This window comes from Dama dama, chromosome 3 (assembly GCF_033118175.1).
Source record: "Dama dama isolate Ldn47 chromosome 3, ASM3311817v1, whole genome shotgun sequence".
In the NCBI taxonomy this organism is placed as follows: domain Eukaryota; kingdom Metazoa; phylum Chordata; class Mammalia; order Artiodactyla; family Cervidae; genus Dama; species Dama dama.
The window spans coordinates 72,135,055-72,160,223 of NC_083683.1; the positions used below are offsets into that span (position 1 = coordinate 72,135,055).

The 25,169-nt window shown below is 38.1% G+C and overlaps 1 protein-coding gene and 1 pseudogene across 1 annotated transcript; one reads left to right on the plus strand and one right to left on the minus strand.

Moving 5' to 3' along the window:
- Positions 1-3,002: 3,002 nt before the first annotated feature.
- LOC133042747 (olfactory receptor 6C2-like) lies at positions 3,003-3,941 on the minus strand. Its single transcript, XM_061123662.1, has one exon. It carries the CDS (start codon positions 3,939-3,941, stop codon positions 3,003-3,005), a length of 939 nt encoding a protein of 312 aa, XP_060979645.1.
- Positions 3,942-20,674: 16,733 nt separating this feature from the next.
- Positions 20,675-25,114, plus strand: LOC133043497 (olfactory receptor 6C2-like; annotated as a pseudogene).
- The last annotated feature ends 55 nt before the right edge of the window (positions 25,115-25,169 follow it).

The following is a 25,169-nucleotide window of genomic DNA, read 5'->3' on the forward strand; positions in this document are numbered from 1 at the left end:
ATCCCTGGGTTAGGAAGGTCCTGAGGAGAAGGAAATGGTAACCCACTCCAGTATTTTTGCCTGGAGAATCCCATTGACAGAGAAGCCTGGCGGGCTACAGTCCATGGGGTTGCAAGAGCTGGACATGACTGAAGTGACTGATTACCGTTTCTGGTAAAGCCTTCACACGCTGACATGGTCACCTGAAAAAAATTCACATATTTTCACATGAACTCAATTAAGATCATTCATTAACCTGGATAACAAATAGTCTGAGGTAATGATCAGAGGACTAAGGACTCCAAAGCTCTTGTTTGTTTTGCGGCAGTGAGTGGCACGTGGGACGTTAGTTCCTGGAACAGGACTGGAACCTGCGCCCTCTACAATGGAAGCACGGAGCCCTAACCACTGGACCTCCAGGGAATTCCCTCCAAAACTGTTCTTTTAATGATTTTAAATGCTTTATGAAGAAATAGCAGTGAAAGCTTAATAAGTCTTTACTAATGAGAATTTTTGGAATGAATAAAAAGGGATTACTTCATTAATTATAGCTACGGCTGAAATAGAAGGAATTGTTGAGGTTAATGATCCAAGTTACTTCAAAGATTTGTGAGCAGAACAGTCTGAAGTGATATTGATGGAGTTATTAAGTGGTTAATAGCAGAGATTATTCAGACCCTGAGAGGGAGAATTCCTCTATTCCCTCTCTGACTAGCAATTAAAATAGTTCTTTTGATGTGGGTGATTAGAAATGCAGACAACTTTAGGTAGAACTTATGATGACAAGAAAGATCTAAGTATTGTTCAGACCATGGCAGTTTCTGTAATAGATGAGCTTCCCAGTCATGGATATCTTTTATCAATTTAGTCTCAGAAAATTAAATGAATATTCAGGAGACTGTGCTTGAATGACTAGCTCAGCTATCTCATAGGGTAAAAATACTTGTGATGGAAAAAAAGATTTATGTTATCCAAAAGAGAAGTAAAAAGGAAGAAGTGAAAAGATGGAGTTGGACGTAATAATTGGATAAATCAGTAAGCAGTTCAAACAGCTTTTGGAGAATAACATGAAAAAATGATGTTATTAGGATTCAGTAAATAATTAATACTAAAATATCTATTGTAAGGTGTGAGAAGTCACTTTGGCTCCACATACACATCTTACAAAGCTCATTCAGAATTACTGAATTTATTATAGCCTGGAAGACTGTGACTGTAAATTTTTGTGCACAGGGATAAGTTTAGTCCCTCAGTTAAGCTTATAGAACCTAAAAAGAGATTGGCTGAGGACCAACATTTACTTGCACATACCCTTGAGAGTTTCTTGAATATATTTCCTCTGATAGAATAACATAATTCAGTGTACCATAATTACCAATGTACATAAAGTGCCAAGAAAAGCAAAATATTGCATAGACATGTTATAGTCTATAATGTCTTCATCACAGTGGACTCACTGAAAATTGGAAAGGACAATTTAAATACTGGTTATTCAAAGTAAGTGGTTGATGAATATTGAAAGACTAGAATTTTATTTAAATAATTGCCTACTTACAGTGAAGTGAGAGGAGGTAATATAAGTACTTCAGTGGAAAGTTTTATAGGACCAGAAGGCAAAAAATAGGATGGGTAGTATTGCAGCTTTTCAACTTAACATATGGTACTTTTAGTACGATTTTTCCTCATATGTTTGTGCTGGGCCAAATTTGAATCTATGTGCATCTGAATCTGAGGAGGAGGCTCCCAATAGTTAAACTATAATATCCATACCATTAAATTTACCTTCACATATTTGTGATGAAGGGCTTCCCTGGTGACTCAGATGGTAAAGACTCTGCCTGCAATGCAGAAGACCAGGGTTTGATCCCTGGGTCAGGAAGATCCCCGGGAGGAAGGTATGGCAACCCACTCCAGTATTCTTGCCTGGAGAATCTCATGGACAGAGGAGGCTGGTGGCTACAATCCATGAGGTCACAAAGAGTCAGACATGACCGAAGTGACTTAGTACGCATTCATACGCTAAGTGGCAGGAGTATTTCTGTGACACTTTACCTTTCAAATGTGATGACAACTCCTTGCACATGGACCAGAGGAGAAGCATCACCAAGCTTCTGTCACTGCCCATCCTGTGGGTGAAGACTATAGCTAAAACAGGAAACCAGTCTCATTCATCATCCATGTGAAGCTTACAAGTCACTTTAAACATGGGCATCTAGCAGATAGGAGAGGAAAAAAGGGTGGGGTGGATGACATATTGGGCATAATTATAGGACAGGTCTGGGCTTCTCAGGTGATGCCAGTGGTAAAGAAGCTGCCTGCCAATGTAGGAGACATAAGAGATGTGGGTTCAGTCCTTGGGTTGAGAAGATTCTCTGGAGGAGGGCTTGGCAACCCATTTGAGGATTCTTGCCTGGAGAATCCCATGGACAGAGGAGCCTGGAGGGCTATAGTCCATGGGGTCACAAAAAGTAGGACATGACTTAAGTGACTGAGCACACACAGCATGTAGGCAAGTTCTAAAAATGAATCACCTATTTCCACACCCGCTCTGTTAGCTATAAAGTGGCCTACATAGCTATACCTGACTGTATATGAATATGGGAGAAAATGTGGTCTGTTGCGTTTCCAGGGATAACAACCAACCTGTTTGGAGATAGCAATTTCTGCCATATAGAGCAAACATCCTCAGAGTGTAGCTTTTGTTGTTGATTCTTGTTTCTTTTCTTTTTTTTGGCCATGCCCAGTGGCATGTAGGATCTTAGTTCCCAGATCAGTGATGGAACCCGTGATCCTGCAGTGAAAGCACAGTCTTAACCACTGGGCCACCAGGGAAGGCCCAGCTTTTAGTTTTAATGAAGAGTAAGTGATGGCATAGACAGGGTTCATAGTAAGCAAGTTTAAAGAGAAGTGAGAATGTCAATATGACTGAGAATAAATTGTATAGAGACAAACAGTATCAGTAGCTTCAGGTTTTGTGCCTGTTCATCCTTCCTTTTAACTGGATTCATTGACTCATTTTCCCTCTATATCTTTGAGTGGAATGCAATGTTTTTAATTGAGTTAAGAAACGCTTGCTTCACTTGCTTGTTTCTCAGTGTGTAAATAAAGGGATTCAACATGGGTGAAATACAAGTAATAAGGAGCGAAATTCCTTTGTTAATAGCTACTTCATCTTTGGCTGAAGGTTTGACATAAATGAAGATGCAGCTGCCATATGTGATGGAAACAACAATCATATGGGAAGAACAAGTGGAGAAGGCCTTCTTCCTTTGCAGGGCAGAGGGAAACCTTAGAATAGTACTAATGATATAAATGTAGGAAAGAACTACACACATGAGGGTGATGATGAGGGTCAACCCAGCACACACAATAACCATCTGCTCTATCAGCCATGTGTCTGAGCAAGAGATCTTCAGGACAGGAGAAGCATCACAGCAAAAGTGATCAATGATATTCGAGTCACAGAATTCCAGTTCTAAGCCCAAACTAATTGGTGGCAGTATGATGATCAGTGCTGCCACCCAACAGAAAAGGATGAAGTTCTTGCAGACTGTACTGCTCATGATGATTGTGTAATGCAGGGGTTTGCAGATGGCCACATAGCGATCATAGGACATGGTGGCCAGGAGGAAAAATTCTGTCACTGCAAATAGGTCTGTAAACAACAGTTGACTGGCACAAGCAGCATAGGTGATGGACTTATCCCCAGATGATATGCTGTACAGGAATCTGGGAACACAAGCAGTTGTGAATGAAATCTCTAAGAAGGAGAAATTTTGGAGGAATAGATACATAGGTGTTTTAAGATGTGAATCAATCAGAGTGAGGGTGATGATGCTTAAGTTTCCAGATACACTCAAAGTGTAGGACAGAAATAGAAAAATGAAAAGCAAAATTTTCAGTCGAATGTCATCTGTCAGCCCCAGCAAGATGAAGGTTGTTATTGAGGTTTGGTTTTTCATCTGTGATGGTTATCTCTTGCCCAATCTGCTTGAAAAAATGAAGACTTTGCATGAGGAACTCCAGCTTCCTGGCTGGTTTCTGATGTCAAGAGAAGTAAATCTGAGAGTGACTCTGATACAACTGGTCATTGGAGAAGCAAGCACATAGCACATGACAATGTTTCGTCACCTCTTTGTGTCACATAAACTGCATATTCATTTTTAAACTGTGTTATTTCACACTACTGCTTCTGATGAATGTACACTTAGCTGCTAATTGGTCATTCAACATGTAAATAACAATGGGAAAAAAATGCCTCTATCAATATATTGCTTGGGGATCAAGTCTGTTTTCCTGAATGTCCTATCTCCATATATGCTTCTAGCAAGAAGTTAACACCCCCTTCAAAAAAAAAAAAAAAAAAAAAGCAAAACAACAGTCTTTAAGAAAATCCTAACATTAAAGCTTACATGTGTGTTAGTTATTATACTGGCAATGAATTACTTATCACAGGATAGTTTATCCTGTTTCAGCTTATCCAGTCCAGCTTCTTCGAGGCGTATTTAAAACTTTTTTACTGTATATATTTTCTGAAAAATTTATTTAAATGTATTACAATCCAAACACTAGGAGTTTTTCCTCATAGAAAATTTATTTCAAAGTATATTTGCAATATTTACCTTTGACTGTGCTGCCCAGCTGCTGTTAGAATAGAATATGTTATGTATTTTCATGCTTCCTAGGATATGCTTGTGCAACAAAAATTTCTCCCCAATTTGCAAACTGTATTCTGGAACTGTATCATTGAGTGGATTACTTTATTTCTGATTCCCTTGACATTGAAAACATTAAAGCCTTCTAGCTAGACGCTACAGTTTCATATTCTCTGTGCTGTTCTGTGCTTAGTTGTTCATTTGTGTCCAACTCTTTGTGATCCCATGGACTGTAGCCCGCCAGGCTCCTCTGTCCATGGGGATTCTCCAGGCAAGAATACTGGAATGGGTTGCCATGCTCTCCTTCAGGGGATCTTCCTAACTCAGGGATAGAACCCAGGTCTCCTGCATTACAGGAGAATTTTTTACCATCTGAGCCACCAGGGAAATCTTAGCTCTTGAGAACTTTCTTTTTTCCCATCAAAGGGGTCTCATTAAGAGCAGTTTTTGATATTAAAATTATAAACTGAATTCTATTATTTCTTTCTAAACACGTTTGACAATGAAGTCTGCCCACCCTGTGTAAGTATTTTTTGTTTAGTAATGTGTTGCTTCAAAATTTATTACAGATAAAGGAGGGAATGTTAAAGTATGTTCATAGAGCTGAAAAACCATATCCATGACTTTTAATATGTTTTTGGTCAACCTTATTTCAGCTTGAAATACACTCAATCACATTATTATGAATGACATTTAGCAGTATCCAGTTTAACAAAACTTTGCCAGTTCTTAATGATACTTCTACATTCACCTTCCATCTATATGATAATTGTTTCCTCTGTCTTTTTAACTGTTTATATATGAACTCACCTGATTTTTGCACTAATTAAACTATTCCTCACAAGGTCACCACTAGTCTATCTCATTTCACTCATTAAACACCATTCAGTCTTCATTTCACTCAAACTCTCAGCTACATGTAAGGGAATAAACTGCCAACTTGCAAAAGTGATGATGACATAATTTCCCCTATCTCATATTTTCCTCAGTTTCTTCCTACCATTCTGGTCTGCTTTCCATTCTCCTTGATGGTGACTTCTCTTTTGATAACCATTCTGTTAATGGGTTGACCTGCAATTTCTTTTCTAGGCAATCTGTTCTTTCACTCTGCTCTCTCTTGAAGAGATTCTCATAAATAAACTGACTTCCTTAGATTGATAATTCCCAAATTTATATATGCAGGGAAAATGCTTCCTACAGTATTCTGACTTCAACATTAAACTTATTCTTGGACATATAGATCACACACAGAGGGTTTGAATTTATTTTCCTTGGACAATTGACTTCTGTATCTTGTGCTTTTTCAAGTGCAAATTGAGATGAAAATAATGTATACATTTTAGGATTGTACTGATAAATATAGATAATACACACAATATCTATAATATCTATAGCTGTGACTGGAACATGGGGAACACACATTACTATTTGCTATATTAAGCATTTCTATTTCATTTCTTCATTATTTCCTTTTAAGTGACCTCTAGAAGTGTCCATTTCAAGATTTTAAATATGGCAATCATTTAAACTTTACAGAGAAGTGTTTCCTTCCCTGTAAATCCCAAGTCATATAAGGACATTCTCAATTCTTCCTCTTTCTTTACTCTCATCTTCAGTTTATTACCAAGTCTTGTGATTTCTTAAATTTTTCCTTGCATTTCTTACACACATTTTCCTTTTTAGGCTGTTTCTCCCATGAGAATTATACCATGGGTATCTTTATCTCATAGCTGAAATATTGTAAAAGTATATTAACATGTGCTCAGCATATATCATTTCTTCTCCTGTTCAAGATTTTAAAAACAACACAATCAGAATCATTTTTCTAAAGCCCAGAATATGATAATTCTCTCCTAAGTGTTGTGAAAATAATGATCTGATGTTACCCCCATACTAGATATTTCTTTAAAGCTCATGGAAGTTAATTCATTTAGGCTCTAGCTAAGGTTTCTGAAGAGGAAGATACAGAACATATGCTTGGATATTGAATTTCAAGTGCATAGCATTTAGGTTAATTGTTTTAAGGTAATAGGTATTTGAGTAAACAAATGAATATTATATTTGCCTTAAACATCGAATATAAAGGATTTTTCTTTAAAATGATTTAGTGGGTTTTTAGAGTGAACTTTAAGAAGATTTTAAAATTTTTATATGAGCCTAATTGGTAAAACTGAACTGATCTTTTGAGACTGCCTTTAATATTAAGCAGATATGAGTGACTCTCTGTTGCTTTCCTGTGGACTGATGTGTAGTGAGAGGAAATTTACTTCCTGTGCTTTTTACACGGCTTGTGGGGTGAGAGGCAGTGTTTTTACTTCCCCTTTTCTCTTTAGCCTGTTTCCCCCATGTTACCAAGTATATGGAGTTATTGTGCATATTGATTGAGATAATCCACGCAGAGTGCCTGGTAGATGGTAAGTTAAAGCCACTTCCCCTACTGTTTCTCTCCTTCATTTCCTTCCTCCTTCTCATTTTCTTTTTGCTCCATAACTTATGCTAACTGTTAGTTATATTGATACATGATGACATTAGGGGCTTCCCTGGTAGCTAAGTTGGTAAAGAATGTGCCTGCAATGCAGGAGACCTGGGTTTGATCCCTGAGTTGGGAATATCCCCTGGAGAAGGAAATGGCAACCCACTCCATTATTCCTGTTGGGAAATCCCATGGACAGAGGAGCCTGGTGGGCTACAGTCCATGGGGTTGCAAAAGTCGGACATGACTTAGCAACTAAACCACCATGATGACATTAATCCATAAAGCTCTTGTGTTCCTTTCCTATGTTCTGTATAAAGTTATAAAGTTGGTAGACTTCCATGCCTCTGTCAACCTGTTCAGTGCTCTTTGGAGAAGTACTAAGGGCAGATTCCAGAGACCTAAAATTTTGAACACAAGGCAATAGATATTCCACATTTCTTTCTCAGGTATCATTGAGTAATTGGGCAGCAGTTTTCTTTTGTAAATGTGGAGTTTATGCCATTTTCCCCCTTCATTCTAAGGAATAAAAGGACTTCCCATGGAAAGATTAATTCATTTGTTAGATGAATCATTTCACTTATTTTTGCAGTCTATTCCACAGGAACCTAGAGATGTGTTCTGTTAAGGCCTAGTGAATGAAGGCTTGTTATTCTATCAAGACAGTAACAAATAATATCATCAGACTGCAATAGATAGGAAATTACCTATAGTTAATAAGCATCTCTATAGAAAAGAGGCACTATTCTTGGCTTGAGAGGAGAAATAACTAGCTAGCAATCAGGTAAACTTTTAGATAATATCATAAAGGAATTGACACTCTGAACTAAGCTGAGAAAATTCTAAAGCTCTCAGTCCTTCGCTGTGGCATCCTAATTCAGACCATAGTCCAGGATTCCCAAACTCTCCTGCCTTTCTAGTCACTGATTCTTATCTTCTGTGATCCCAAGTGTTAAGTGAATGCTCTGATAAATCACTTTCATTCATGTGGATTTTCTTTTTAATATATTTCAAGGATCATTTGCTTTTATAGTTAGCTCACTATAATTTGATCACTAATGACAACATTGCTGGGAATTTGGCACTTTAAGTATCTTATAGTTACCTATGGGCATAAATATGTATTGATTCATTAGAGTGACATAGTAGGATATGTCACTTCTGTTTATCACCCTTGTTCTTATGAGCACTCATGAATTGATTTGAAACATACTTATTGAGACTTGTGATTTGGCCGGTTCTGCTGTAGATACTAATGACAAAAAAGAGTGAACAGATAAGTAACCCATCTCTATGATGTGTCGGGAGCCGTTACAGGAGGTCCCGCCCGTGACGAGGTCATGAAGAAAATACCAGGCAGGCAAGGCCGTCCGAGACCCCATCCATGACGAGGTCACGAGGAAAATACCTGACAGGCAAGGCTGTCTAGGATAAGGGACCCTCCAGGTTGGCCTCGGCCTCTACCCTACCCTATATTCTCTCCCCTTTTCTGCTGTTGTTCTTGTTTGCCCTGCTGCGGATTCTTGTGTTGCCTGTCGAGAGCTCTCCTGCTCCTCTTTCACTGAGTGAGGACCAACTTAAAACCCTAATTAATAAATCTCCTGGACGCTGGTACCCTATGAAGGGACCAGGGATGAAGGAGGAAATGCTTCAGTTCAAACCCTTTTGCTGGCATTCTGGCTTGTTTGAGAAATGTGTGCTCTCATTGCACAAAATGCTCATGATTGTTCTAAACATCCTAAGCACAGTACGCTAACAAAAGAAACTATTAACCATAGGCCCCTTCACGGGGTGAGAAAAGCTCCACAAATACGATAGCCACAAATGTGCCTAATAGAAAATAGTTTAGATAAAGATTAGCTGGTGACTTCTTGCAGGTAGTTAACTTTTAGACTAAGAGCCTGTTTTGTGCCATATCTGCTGTTTCTGCTGTCCTTCGCAGTTCTGTTCTGTAAAAATGTAATCCTATCTAGTTCCCATAGAGATGACGCCTATTAGAAAGAAAATAGATTAATTATAAGAAAAACAGGGTCGGCTACTGAAGTTGCTTAAGTCACACCAGGTGCAAGCCATAAAATGTTAGCAGGCCTGAAGGCCAAATGATAAGAAAGACTCTTGTGAACGAAAAGTATGTGGGTGACATCCAGTTTCTGTTGAAGGTCAAGTTGCTGTAATGTTTTGAGATGCCCTGTGTGTAAGCGATATGCACTTCCCCCAAAGATGTTGTTAAGGGTATAAAGGAGCCGTGCGAAAATAAACTCCAGACTCAGCCCCGAGCTTTGTCTCACTCTCTCTCTCCCTAGCAGACTTGGCCCTATCAAGGCCGGTCCTACGTGTCTCTCTCGCCGACGCCGTTCATCCTGAGGGTTCCCCTGGATCCTGCCGGGGCTGGACCCCGGCAATGATGTATGTAATAAATATTTCCAGTGAGTCTAATCCCTTCATATTTCATTCTTCTGGTACAAAAAAACACTCAGTTCAGTTCAGTTCAGTCACTCAGTCAAGTCTGGCTCTTTGCGACCCCATGGACTGCAGCACACCAGGTCTCCCTGTCCATCGCCAACTCCCAGAGTTTACTCAAACTTATGTCCATGAATTAAAAAACACTAGAAATAACTATTTTCTTTTTGGAGATATCCAAATTAATTCATTGCCATCTCAGATGTTTATTTAAATAGATAAGTCTGATGTTTTGCAGAAACTAAGGAACTAGCATGTTGAAGGAAGAAAAAAAAACTGATACTGCCAAAGAAGAACATACTTACTCTAGTGGAAGGTAACCATGGCTCTAGTTGACTGTGTAATCTTCATTGTCCCCAAGATGAAACTGAAATTATAAGTGGTCTTAAATACATGCACAAATGCCCCTCTCATGAGGGCATACACGTTCACAGTATTTTGCAGTGGATAGTACTGAGTTGTCAGCAGACTCTCATTAAAGATTCTATTCCACTTTAAATCTAAGAAACAATTTTTATGTCTCAAAGCTGAAATAAAAAGTCATTATTTTTAATGTCTGAGAAATACATTCATAGATTTTGAAAATATAATTTCTGATATCTCTTGGCAAAGATAGTTTTTTACACAGTGAAGTAAGATGAATGTTTTATTATCTTAGACTCTTATGGATGTTCAGGTTTCCTCTGTGTGGATAAATAAAGTGTGACTAAACCTCAAACATGACTAATGAATCTAATATGCACTGAATTTTGGCAAAATATGTGACAGAGGCAGCAGTGGGAATTGGGTCCTTGGAGACAATAAGATGCAACAATTTTGTTAGATACATTCTAAGTGTAAAACAATAATGTTCTGATGAAAAGATATTTCTGGGTACTCTTCAACTCATATAATAAAGCATTGAGAAAACACATCAAAGTTGCTTTATGTCTATGTTTTCAATGGGAAAATATTTATATATGTATATTTTATATACTTGATAAGTTGTATACATAAAGTCAGTTTCTAAGTCAATATCTGTAATTATTTCCATGGTAAAACATATATTTGCATCACAATTTTTTGTTACCATACTCTTTCAATGCATAAACCATTATTTAATATAGATTCTCATATTTAACTACTATAAATATAATATTAAATATTTTATATAAGCATCCTTATTTCCTTAGCTTAATGTTATCAGAAGAGGAATTCCTGAGTCAAACCCACCTACATTTTAGAATTCTGAAGGGTATTGTCACAGTTTGCTGCCAGTATGTAATACAGCTTGTTTATCACGAAAGCATTTGGGTCTCTCTTTGGTACTGCTGGGATTATGGGATCTGATGAATTTCACCCTTATTTCTTATTTGAGTTCTGAGTCAACTAGAGAGAGAAAGTAAGCAAGTAAATGAAGATTAAAATATCAGTTTTATTCTATAAGTATTGAAAAGATGGCTTTGAATATCCCAGTAAGAAAATCTCAAGTTAGTGAGTTTTATATATCCCTAGATAGACAGTGCTAGAAATCTAATTCCACCCTACTACTTGGGACAGACTGTTTAAGTGACTTTGGAGAGTCTGAAATATGTCTGTAGAAAAGACAATGTAAAGAGGAAATGGAATAGGATGGATCTAATACATCACGTTGTTCAGACACTCAATCATGTCTGACATTTTGCGACCCCATGGACTGCAGCAGGCCAAGCTTCCCTGTCCTTCACTATCTCCTGAAGTTTGTTCAAACTCACGTCTGTTGAGTCTGTGATGGCATCCAGCCATCTCATCCTTTGTTGTCCCCTTCTCCTGTCTTCAATCTTTCCTAGCATCAGGGTATATCATGTGCTGTACTTAATCGCTCAGTCATGTTGGACTCTTTGCTACTTGATGGACTGTAGCACGCCAGGCTCCTCTGTCCAAGGGGATTCTCCAGTCAATAATACTGGAGTGAGTTGCCGTGTGCTCCTCCAGGGACGGTGTTCAGTCAGTTCAGTCGCTCAGTCGGGTCCGACTCTTTGCGACCCCATGAATCGCAGCACGCCAGCCCTCGCTGTCCATCACCAACTCCTGGAGTTTACTCAAACCCGTGTCCATTGAGTCAGTGATGCCATCCAGCCATCTCATCCTCTGTTGTCCCCTTCTCCTCCTGCACCCAATCCCTCCCAGCGTCAGGATCTTTTCCAGTTCGTCAACTCTTCGCATGAGGTGGCCAAAGTATTGGAGTTTCAGCTTCAGCATCAGTCCTTCCAGTGAACACTCAGGACTGATCTCCTTTAGGATGGACTGTTTGGATCTCCTTGCAGTCCAAGGGACTTTCAAGAGTCTTCCCCAACAGCACAGTTCAAAAGCATCAATTCTTCCACGCTCAGCTTTCTTCACAGTCCAACTCTCACATCCGTACATGACCACTGGAAAAACCATAGCCTTGATGAGACGGACCTTTGTTGGCAAAGTAATGTCTCTGCTTTTTAATATGCTATCTAGGTTGGTCATAACTTTCCTTCCAAGGAGTAAGTGTCTTTTAATTTCATGGCTGCAATCACCATCTACAATGATTTTGGGGCCCCCCAAAATAAAGTCTGACACTGTTTCCACTGTTTCCCTATCTATTTGCCATGAAGTGATGGGACCAGATGTCATGATCTTAGTTTTCTGAATGTTGAGCTTTAAACCAACTTTTTCACTCTCCTCTTTCACTTTCATCAAGAGGCTTTTTAGTTCCTCTTCCCTTTCTGCCATAAGGGTGGTGTCATCTGCATATATGAGGTTATTGATATTTCTCCCGGCAATCTTGATTCCAGCTTGTGCTTCATCCAGCCCAGCGTTTCTCATGATGTACTCTGCGTATAAGTTAAATAAGCAGGGTGACAATATACAGCCTTGACATACTCCTTTTCCTATTTGGAAACAGTCTGTTGTTCCATGTACAGTTCTAACTGTTTCTTCTTGACCTGCATACAGGTTTCTCAAGAGGCAGGTCAGGTGGTCTGGTATTCCCATCTCTTTCAGAATTTTCCACAGTTTATTGTGATCCACACAGTCAAAGGCCTTGGCATAGTCAATAAAGTATATCATATCCTTGTTCAAAATCCACCCATCTCAGGCAGAATAGGTAGAAGTCCAGAAATTGCACAAATAAATGATTGGAAGAAATGTCCAAATCTTAGCAATAAAATAGGAAAGTGCCTGCCTTTCTTTCCAATCTAACTGTTAATGTATTCATCTAAAATCATTTAATTATCAGGAAAATGAAATTACTCTCTCCTGCAAGCAAATATGTATGGAGCTATTTAACATTTAAATAATTAAATAGTTATTTAAATAACATTAAATAGTTATGGCACTGTTTAATATTAATTAAATTCTGCTCACTTTCTAATAGATACTGAATAGCACTCTTTTGATTATATGCTTGTTCTTTGATTTCTCCTCTGAAACTGCAGCCGTATGATTGTTTAAATTATTTTAAATTAGTTAAATAAAATACTGCACATGTGTTCATTGAATAATTGTATGACTCATGTATTTTTTAACTTCTGAAAATTATTATATAATAGGAAGAACCTCCATTTAGAGAGAATATGGAGAGTAGAGACTATATATTTCTTCTTAATTATTACCACATTTCCATTAACTATTTTTCTTAATCAAATTGGCTTCATATTAAGCCAATGGTTAACAAATCATATGATTACACCCCTCAAGAGAGAAGATCAGTTCTCTTTAAGACTGAACAACTTCCACCTTTACCATTTTATTTTCACATCATCAGTGCCTTTGAATATTTTTCTCGGTCTACCATATATATATATTAAAATTTACTCCCAATAAGGGTACTAAATAAATTGCCAAGACCACTCTAAACGCATCAATTAAAATTTGTGTCCTAATATTTTTCCAATGCCAGGTATTTAGGTATTATATCTAATACACATCATCTAAGATCAAATGACAGTATAGGTGCTCTAGTAATGACCCTGAGGGATGGGACGGGGAGGGATGTGGGAGGGGGTTCAGGATGGGGGACACATGTACACCCGTGGCTGATTCATGTCAGTGTGTGGCAAAAACCACGACAATATTGTAAATTAGCCTCCAATTAACATAAATAAATTAGTTAAAAAAAAACCTCCATAACGTTGATGTCCCAAGTTTAGACGACTAAATATTCTTCCAGCGTATAGGTTCTTACAACTTATAGGTACAGATTTCTTAGAAAATATTTCTAGAATGTTAATTTGTGAAATAAAATTCTTTAGCACTAGTGCATTAAAAGTGTAAAGAAGATTACAAATTCTCCCCAAGTTTCAATTCTGCTTATGTTTTTTCAACAGCTTTATTGGGAGGTACAATTGATGTACACAAGTGTGCACGTTTAACATACACAATTTGATGAGTTTGCACTTATGCATACATCTGTGAAACTATTGCCACAGTCAAGGTAGATGACACATCCATCGGCCTCATTTGTAAGGAGAGGGTAGTTGATGTTTGGATAGAATTTGGATTTTTTTTTTTTCCTTTTCAAAGGTTAAAGCCTGGATTGGTATCTTCTAAACTGGATTAATTCTTCAAGGACTTAAAAGGTGTGAGTCTAACTTGCCCACACTTACAGAGTCTGAAGTGATAATAAAACAATGAATTATTATAGGACTCCTTCTATTCTTTATTTTCAGATAAAGGAAATTTACTGAAAACAAAGCCCTCAATCTTTTTAACTGTTATGTGAGGAAATATTACTTTTCCCCAGAAATTTTTCTTGTTTTAAAAATTCTTTATGTATTTAAACACTGTAAGGTTTTATTATTATCACAGAAAATGTGTATTTAACTTTTTCATCTATTTTATCCTTTATGCTTTATTAATTATAGCACTTTCAAGAATACATTTCATTATTTTTATTAGTTATAAAGGACACTTTATTATTTTTTTCTTTTAGTGTTGGTATACTGGTGATGAATTCACCTTGTTTTTGTTTTTCTGGAAATTTCTGTTTCACTTTTAACAACGTATTGGTATATAGCACATTACTATCAGAGCACAAAATTGAGCTTTACTGGTCAACTACTCCTTATAAATATAGACAACCATATAACCACCAGCAATCAAAATAACTTTATTTTAACCTCTGTCAAGATTCAATCAAAAGTAGCTGCTATTCTAAGTTCTATTACCATATATTACATTGGCTTGCTTTTGAACTTCCTCTGAAATAGTTAATACACTATGTATTTGTATTCATCTTCTTTTGTGCAATATTTTTTGCTTGTGACATCCAAAATTTCTATCAAATTACCAATGGTGTTTTTCACAGAACTAGAATGAAAAATGTTACAAGTTGTATGGAAACACAAAAGACCCTGATTAGCCAAAGCATTACTGAGAAAGAAAAAAAGAAAGAAAAAAAAAAGAAGCTGGAAAAATCAACCTTCTTTACTTCAGACTATATTACAAAGCCACAGTAATCAAGACAGTATCATACTGGCAAAGAAGCCAGAAATATAGATTAATAGAACAAGATAGAAAGCTCAGAGATAAATCCATCCACTTATGGGCACCTTATCTTTGACAAAGGAGGGGAAAATATACAATGAAGTAAAGACTGCCTCTTCAATAAACGGTGCTGGGAAAAGTGGACAGCCATATGTAAAAAATGAAATTAGAGCGCTTCCTAACACCATACACAAAAATAAACTCAAAATGGATTAAGGACCTAAATATAAGACCAGAACCTATAAAACTCTTAGAGGAAAACATAGGCAGGACAGTTTGACATAAATTGCAATAAGATCTTTTTACATCCATCTCTAAACTGATGGAAACAAAAGCAAAAGTAGGCAAGTGGGACCCAATTAAACTTAAAAGCTTTTGCACAACAAGGAAACTATAAACAAGAAGACAAGACAGCACTCAGAATGAGAGAAAAATATTTGTAAACAGAGCAGCTGACAAACGATTGATCTCCAAAATATACAAGCAGGTCATGTAGCTCAATATCAGAAAAACAGGCACCCCAACTAGAAAATGGTCGGGGACTTTCCTGGTGGCTCAGTGGTAGAGTCTGCCTGCCAATGCAGGAGACAGGGATTCGATCCCTGATCTTGGAAGATCCCACATGCTGTGGAGCAACTAAGCCCATTCACCACAATTATCAAGCCTGTGCTCTACAGTCCAGGAGTTTCAACTACTGAGCCAGCGTGCTGCAACCACTGTGCTCGGCAACAGGAGAGCCCACTGCAGTGGGAGCCTGCACGCCACAGTGGGAGAGTAATCCCTGTTTGCCACAACCAGAGAAAAGCGTGCACAGCATGGGAGAGGCAGCACAGTCAAAAATAAATAAGTAAAATTATATATATATATACATACATACATGCATACATATGTGTATATATATATAAAAGGTGGAAGACACTAACAGACATTCTTCTAAAGAAAACATACAGATGGCCGAGAAACACATGAAAAGATGATCAACATCGCTCATTCTGAGAGAAATAAAAATCAAAACTGTAATGAGGTATCACCTCACATCAATCAGAATGGCAATCAGCCAAAATTGACAAACATTAAATGTTGGAGAGGATGTGAAGAGAAGGGTATCCTCTTGCACCGTTGGTGGAAATGTAAATTGATACAGCCACTATAGGGAACAGTTTGGCGATTCCTTAAAAAACTAGGAGTAAAAGTACCATATGACCCAGCAATCCCACTATTGGGCACATACCCTGAAAAAACCATACTTCAAAAAGACACATGTACCCCAATGTTCATTGTAGCACTATTTACAATAATCAGGACATGGAAGCCAACTAGATGTTCACTGAGAGATGAGTGGATAAAGAAGTTGCTATGCGTATATATAGTAGAATACTCAGCCATGAAAAAGACCAACTTTGAGTCAGTTGAACTGAGGTGGATGAGCAAAGAGCCTAATATAAATAGTGAAGTATTAGAGAGAGGAAAAATCATATTTTAATCCATATACACGGAATCTAGAAAAATGGTACTGATGAAACTATTTGCAGGGCAGGATAGCCACACAGATGTAGAGAAAGGACTTGTGGGCAAAGCTGGGGAAGGAGAGGTCGGGATCAACTGAGAGAGCAACATTGACTTATATACACCACCACAGGTAAAATGGATACCTAATGGGAAGGTGCTGCATAACAAAGCCCTGTGCTCTATGAGGGCATAGAGGGGTGAGAAGGTGGTTCAAGAGAGAAGGGGTACGTGTATACTTATGGCTGATTCATATGGTATTTGGTAGAAACAAACACAACATTGTAAAGCTTTTGTTGTTGTTGTTCAGTTGCTAAGTCATGTCCTACTGTTTTTGACCCCATGAACTGCAGCATGCCAGGCTCCTCTTTCCTTCACTATCTCCCACAGTTTGCTCAAATTCACGTCCATTGATTCAGTGATGCTAGCCAACCATCTCATCTGTCTTCGCATTTTCTCCTGCCCTCAATCTTTTCCAGCATCAGGGTCTTTTCCAATAAGTTGGTTCTTTGCATCAGGTGGCCAAAATGTTGGAGCTTCAGCTTCAGCATTAGTCCTTCCAAAGAATATTCAAGGTTGATTTCCTTTGGGATTGACTGGTTTGATCTTCTTGCAAGCTAGGGGACTCTGAAGAGTCTTCTCCAGCATCACAATTGGAAAGCATCAGTTCTTTGGTGCTCAGCCTTCTTCATGGTCCAACTCTCACAACTGTACATGATTATTGGAAAAACCATAGCTTTGACTATATGGACCTTTGTTGGCAAAGTGATATATCTGCTTTTTAATATGCTGTCTAGGTTTTTCATAGCTTGCCTTGGCAGTAGCAAGTGTCTTTTAATTTCATGGCTGCAGTCACCATCCACAGTTTTCTTGGAGACCAAGAAAATAAAACTTGTCTTTGCTTCCATTTCCCCCCATCTATTTGCCATGAAGAGATGGGACCAGATGCTAAGATCTTAGTTTTTTGAAAGCTGAGCTTTAAGCTTTCTCTTTCACCCACATCAAGAAGCTCTTTTGTTACTCTTCACTTTCTGCCATTAGAGTGGTATCACCTGCATATCTAAGGTTGTTATTATTTCTCCCAGCAATCTTGATTCCAGCTTGATTCATCAAGCCCAGCATTTAGCATGATGTACTATTCATAGAAGTTAAATAAACAGAATGACAGTATACAGCCTGTTGCATTCCTTTCCCAATTTTAAACCAGTCCATTGTTCCATGTCCGCTTCTAACTATTGCTTCTTGACATGCATACAGGTTCCTCAGGATGCAGGTGTGGTGGGCTGGTACTCCCAACTCTTGAAGAATTTCCCACAGTTTATTGTGATCCACACAGTCAAAGACTTTAGCATAGTCAATGAATAAGAGGTAAATGCTTTTCTGGAATTCTCTTGCTTTTTCTACAGTGGTAGCAATTGGAGCTCTGGTTCTGCTTTTTCTAAACCCAGCTTGTACATCCGGAAGTTCTTGGTTCTTGTACATTGAAGCTTAGCTTGAAAAATCTTTGAGCTTGACATTGCTAGCATGTAAAATCAGCACAGTTGTAGGGTAGTATGAAGCATTCTTTGCCATTGCCCTTCTTTGGGACTGGAAAGAAAACTGACATTTTCAGTTCTGTGGTCACTGCTGAGGTTTTTCAAATTCGCTGATATATTGAATGCAGCACTTTCATAGAATCATCTTTTAGGATTTGAAATAGCTTAGCTGGAATTTCATCACCTCCATTAGCTTTGTTTGTAAGAACACTTCCTAAGGCCCACTCGACTTCACACTCCAGGATGTCTGGCTCTAGGTGAGTGACCACACTATTGTAGTTATCTGGGTCATTAATATCATTTTGTATAGTTCTTCTGTGTATTCTTTCCACCTCTTTTTAATCTGTTCTACTTCTGATACATCCTTACCATTTCGGTCCTTTATTGTACTCATCTTTGCATGAAACATTCCCTTGGTATCTCCAGTTTTCTTGAAGAGTTTTCTAGTCTTTCCCATTCTATGTTCATCCTCTATTTCTTTGTGTTTTTCACTTAAGAAGGCGTTCTTATCTCTCCTTGCTATTCTCTGAAATCCTGCATTTAGTTGGGTATATCTTTTCCTTTCTCCTTTGCCTTTCATTTCTCTTCTTTCCTCAGCTTTGTAAATCCTCCTCAGACAACCACTTTCTTTCCTGCAGTTTTTTCCCTTTGGGATGGTTTGGATCACTGCCTCCTGAACAATGTTACAAATCTTCATCCATAGTCTTACAGGCACTCTTCTACCAGATCTAATCCCTTGAATCTATTCACCACCCACACTGTATAATCATAAAGGATTTGATTTAGATCATACCTGAATTGCTTAGTGGTTTTCCTGACCTTATTCCATTTAAGCCTGAGTTTTGCAGTAAGGAGCTCATGATCTGAGCCACAGTCAGGTCCAGGTCTTGTTTTTGATGACTTTATAGAGCTTCTCCATCTTTGGCTGCAAAGAATATAATTAATCAGTGTTGACCATTAAAATGATGTACATGTGTAGAGTCATCTCTTAGGCTGTTGGAATAAGGTGTTTGCTATTAACTGTGCATTCTCTTGGCAAAACTCTATTAGCCTTTGCCCTGCTTCGTTTTGTACTCCAAGGCAAATTTGTATGTTATTGCAGGTACCTCTTGGATTGCATTCCAATCCCATATGATTAAAAGGACCTCCTTTTTTGGTTTTAGTTCTAGAAGGTCTTGCAAGTCTTCATAGAACTGTTCAACTTCAGCTTCTTTGGCGTTAGTGGTTGGGGCATAGACTTGGATTACTGTTATACTGAATGGTTTGCCTTGGAAACGAACTGGTATCATTTTGTCATTTTTGAAACTGCACCCTACTACTGGCTTCCCTGGTGGGTCAGAGGGTAAAGCATCTGCCTGCAATGCAGGAGACCCAGGTTCAACCCCTGGATTGGGAAGATCCCTGGAGAAGGAAATGGCAACCCACTCCAGTACTCTTGCCTGAAAAATCCCATGGACGGAGAAGCCTGGTGAGCTATAGCCCATAGGGTTGCAGAGTCAGACACGACTGAGCAACTTCACTTCACTGCATTTCAGACTCTTTTGTTGACTATGAGGGCTACTCCATTTCTTCTAAGGGATTCTTATCCACAGTAGTAGATATAATGGTCATCTAAACTAAATCCTCCCATTCCCATCTATTTTAGTTTACTGATTCCTAAGATGTCAATGTTCACATTTGCCATCTCCTGTTTGACCTTGTGCGACTTACCTTGATTCATGGACCTAACACTCCAGGTTCATATGCAATACTGTTCTTTGCAGTGCTGGACTTTACTTTCACTGCTAGACATATCCACAACTAAGCATTGTTTACAGTTTGGTCTCGCTGCTTCATTTTTTTCTGGAGCTATTCACAATTGCTCTCCACTCAAATTTTTAGATAAACACATTTACAATTAGATTGTAAAGACAGGCCCTCTCCTGCTTCATTTCTAAGATTTGAACATTTTTTTTCAATTATTTATATTTGCACAATCTCCTGACTCTCTCCCATCTATCTTTCCCCTGATCTGTGGGTTTGGAACAAGGACATGATATATTAGATACATCTTATATACTGTCCTCTTTTATAGTGTGTTTCTGACAGTATTCAAACTCTTCTCAGTCATTTGGCAAAAGCCTCTGCCCCACGTCGTGATGTGTTTTGGGTTTCCAGCACTACCTGTCTGTGTGTGTGCACACATGTCAGTCACTCAGTTGTGTCCAACTCTGCGAACCCACGGACTGTAGCCCACCAGGCTCCTCTGTCCAAGGGATTCTCCAGGCAAGAGTATTGGAGTGGGTTGCCATTTCCTTCTCCAGGGGATCTTCCCTACCCAGGAATCGAACCTGAGTCTCCTGCATCGCAGGTAGATTCTTTACCGACTGGGCTACAAGGGAAGCAACTTGTTAATGTGATGCACATTAAAGGAGCTGAGAATTCCAGAGTTATGATCGGTCATTGTCAAGTCAAAGAAGAAAATGACGATTCATTGCATTGATTAGATTTATTTTTTACCCAATGGCCATGGCCTTGTAATTTCATACAAGGTTTCTCAGTTCAGTTTCACTTGGCTTTGTGAGGAGCTTGAGAAGAAGTACAAGTCAGCAATGAGAAACAATACATCATTACCTACATTCATACTCCTGGACTGACAGATGACCCTCCAATGCAGGTTCTGATTTTTATATTTCTGCTTGTCTCCTACTTATTGAGTGTAACTGGGAATCTGACCATCATTATACTCACTTTAGTAGACTCTCACCTTAAAACTGCCACGTACTTTTTCCTGAAACACTTCTCCTTTTTAGAAACCTTATTCACCACGCTGTGCATTCCCAGATTCTTATACAGCTTATCAACTGGGGACAAGACTATTTCCTACAATGCTGTGCTGCCCAACTATTTTTTGTTATTCTTTTTGGAGAACAGATTTTTTTTCTCCTGGCCATCATGTCCTATGACCATTATGTGGCCATCTGCAAACCTTTACTTTATGCAACCATCATGAACAGCAGAGTCTGTGGAAGACTTGTTATTTGCTGTTGGATAGCAGGTTGGCTGGTCATATTTCCATCACTCTGCCTGGGCTTAAACATGGAGTTCTGTGACTATAGTCACTGACCATTTTCTCTGTGATGCTTCTCCTATGCTGAAGATCTCTTGTTCAGACACAAGGTTCATAGAACAGTTGGTTGTTGCCCTTGCTGTGTTGACTAACTTTGGGACATTTCTGTGTGTAGTTCTGTCGTATATATACATCATCAAGACCATCATAAAGTTTCCTTCTGCCCAGCAAAAGATGAAGGCCTTTTCTACCTGTTTTTCTCACATCATTGTGGTTTCTATCACCTATGGTAATTGTATCTTCATCTATGTCAAAGCTTCAGCAAAAGATGAAGGGACAATTAATAAGGTTGTTGGTGCTTACTAATTCAGTTGCCCCCATTTTAAACCCATAAATTTAAAGCCCGAGGAACAAGCAAGTGAAAGAAGCTTTTACAGACTTAATCAAAAGAATTTCATGGTTTCAAGGAAGTAAAGGAATGCTGAAACTCAGCATAAAATATAAATTTAAAAAGAGCATTTGGCCTTGAAGTCACAGGCTTCATCACTTAACTAATGTGCCCTGGTGTGCTGTTGTTTATACTAACATTCTTATACCACTGTTATTATTTAATCTTGGATCCAAAGCCATCTTTTCAATGCCTGTTGAAATAGACAAGTTGTTTCATTTCAACTCTTGTTGAAAATAAACTTTCTACAAGATGACAACTCATATCAAAAGAATATGAAAGTGAATTTCTAGGAAAAGGGCCTTACCTAAACTCTAATCTCACTGTGACCAAATAAAATAACTAGTAAATCTTATGTGGAAAAAAATTGAATTCTTGAACTGATAGTAAAATAATGGAGTGACAGCATCTATTGTCTTGTTTTGCATGTAAATGTCAAAAAAAGTATATATATATATACACACACACACATATGATTAGAATTGTTCTTTTCAAGCAGGAATAATAGAAGATAATAATGGTTTAGTTTGAGCAAAAGGAAAGGATTATTTTGCTAGAGAGGAAAATAAGAGTTTAGACACCTGAAGATACACATGTACCTTGTAAAAGAAAGTTTAAAGCCCAAATATTTAGATTCACTGGATTCTCATTCAAGCGAAGAATCCTGTACATTAGTTCATCACTGAGGTGACAGTGATTTTATAAAAATATGCTGAGAAAATGAAACCATCCTTGAGATGATAAATCAAGACTAGTACTGAAACACATAGTACAATGGAAGTCCTAAATATCACTAATTTGAGTCAACATGAGCCAGCAAATCGCAGCAAATTAAAGTCCTTAAATATCAAGAAAATTAAACCAGCAAAATACAAGGAAGCCTTGTGATATAGACAAGGCATTCAATATAAAGGCAGAGATTATCTTTAACATTGATAAAACAAGGTATGGCCTTTACTAGTATTTCTCAAGGAGTGATGTCCTACATCTGGTTATTTTATGCCTTTCACATTTCTCACCATAAATTGCAATGGTCCAGACTGGAATGTTTTTGACTTTCATTTCTAGGGTGGCATTCAAGGCATCACCTCTTACAAAGATTTCCTTCCCTGCATCCCTCCCTAGGGCTCTGTGTGGAACCCTGTGTATGGGCAGCTGTCACTTTCTGCAGTTTGTTATTATGCAATAACAAATTATCCTCAAATCAGTGGTTTCAAACTTGAGTTTCTGAGTCAGTGGAGTGTTTCTGTCTTTGACAGATATCAGCTGATCTTGGCTGGGTTTGTTTATAGGACTGTCACTAAGGATAGCTATGTCTTATTGTCAGGTCAGGCCTCACTCACAACTTTAGAGATTGAGTGACTCTTCTTTAAGATAAATGAACCCTCTTCCAGATGGTGTTTTATCTTCCAGCTAACAGTTGTTCACATGGTAAGACCATGAGGCTCCAGGGGAGAGAATGGAAGCAGGCAAGGCCTCTGAAGTCCTATACACAATATCCCCAACTCCAATAATTTGGCCACCTGATGAGAAAAACTGACTCATTTGAAAAGACTGTGATGCTGGGAAAGGTTGAAGGCAGGAGGAGAAGGGGATGACAGAGGAGGAGATGGTTGGATGGCATCACCGACTCAATCGACATGAGCTTGAGTAGGCTCCGGGAGTTGGTGATGGACAGGGAAGCCTGGCTTGCTGCAGTTCATGGGGTCGCAAAGAGTTGGACATGACTGAGTGGCTGAATTGAACTGAACACAGTTCTACTAGGCAAGCAAGTCACAGGACCAACCAACATTCAAGGGAGAAAAACAGAATCACTTGTGCATGAAAGAAGCTGGGACACACATTGCAGAGGGTGTGGATACAGAGAGAGCAAGCCATCTTTGCTATCTAATTTCCACAGAAACTATGCTTCCCCTAAATGTCATGAATTTGCCATCTATTTTGTCTCAAGTATTACTATTATGTGTTTAGTGTGCATATGAATCCCTGTGAAGACAAAGATGATCAATATTGCTTTTTCAAGAAATGTTAGTTGAATAAATTCCATATACAACATGAAAGACTAATATTTGAGAGAGGGAACATCTTTAAAAATTCTAACTTTGAATAAAAATCATATAGAGAAAATAAGATGAGTGCAATTTTTGTGAAATGGAAAGAAAATTGATTCATAACAAAGTGCTCCACATATCTTTTAATTTTAAAATGTTTTTTCACATTTTTTCACTTATAGCAGTGCTAATCATACAATGAGAGTAATAAACTTTTCTAATTTATAATTAAATAAATTAGTAAATTTGCTAATTCTCAAAACAAGTCTCCTGGGTAAATTTTTGAGGAATAGCAAAATTGAAGTTTAATGATACCCATTTCCTTCTTCTGTGTAGACAGTTGAAAGTCATGTCTCTTGGTCCTTTTTGTATTATAATCATCTTTAGATATTCCCATTTCCTTATTTTTAAAAAATTTTCTCTTGTATCTCCATTTCTCATTCTCATTCTTCCACTGGCAACCCTCTTTATTGTTTTTAAAGTTTATTTTTTATTTGCATTTGTTTTTATGCAAAACATGTTTGAATAGATCGAGCATAGCCATCTATTGCTAGTAATTGCTGGAAAATATTATTTGCACCCAGGAGCATTCATCTCCAAGGTATATGTCCATTCCAGTATATGGCACAGCCTCTACCATATAATAGTGTAACTTCAAGGAACCTGTTTAAAAGTTTATGTGTATTACTTTTTAAAAATATCAGTTAAGACACTAATGGATAAAATAGTCTTCAGTAATAATGATAAATCATTTTTAACAATGACAACATAACTATAAAAATATAGTAGGATGCTTTAATTGAAAAGTGTAAAATGTATTATTTGGGCTTCCCAGGTAGCACAGTGGTAAAGTATCTGCTTGCCAATGCAGGAGATGTAAGAAATGCAGGTTCAATCTGGATCTGGTAGATCTGGGAGATCTCCTGGAGTAGGAAATGGCAGCCTGCTCCAATATTCTTTCCTGGAAAATTCCACGGACAGAGGACCCTGGCAGGCTATAGGCCATGGGGTCACAGAGTCGGACATGACTCAGAGCACACATGCACACACTCACAAATGTATTATTTAGCAATAAGTAATTGCAGTGGGAAAATATACACTCCGAACTTTTGGAGCTATGAAATTTTAAAACACAAAAGAATGCTTCATAATAGAAAGAAAGCAATTCAAATTGAGAAGGGAGAGAGTGAAAGCAGTTGTGTATCACCACTCTCTTGACATCAAAGCTCAGCCTCTATACACTGATGCCATGTTAAATCTTAGAGACAGAGTTTTGGATGAAGTAGAAAGAAAGAGCTCATTGGTTTTTCAAATAAAGGGAACTAATGTCCTCAAAAGTGTGCGTCCCCACCTGAAGAGGGTAGTAAGGAGTTTTATAGTAAAGGTTCAAAGAACAAGGCATGGTCAACTTCTTCTGATTGGACGGTTTTGTGGTAATGGGGAGTTAGCATTGTCTGCCTTCTGGGTCCAAGGGGTCATGTGAGGTCAATGTGCTTGTAAGCAGCACACAGTTAAATTCTTCCATACGGTGGGGTTTT

Coding starts and splice junctions, on each gene's coding strand:
- LOC133042747 (XM_061123662.1), bottom strand. CDS start 3,941: ATGAAAAACCAAACCTCAATAACAACCTTCATCTTGCTGGGGCTGACA.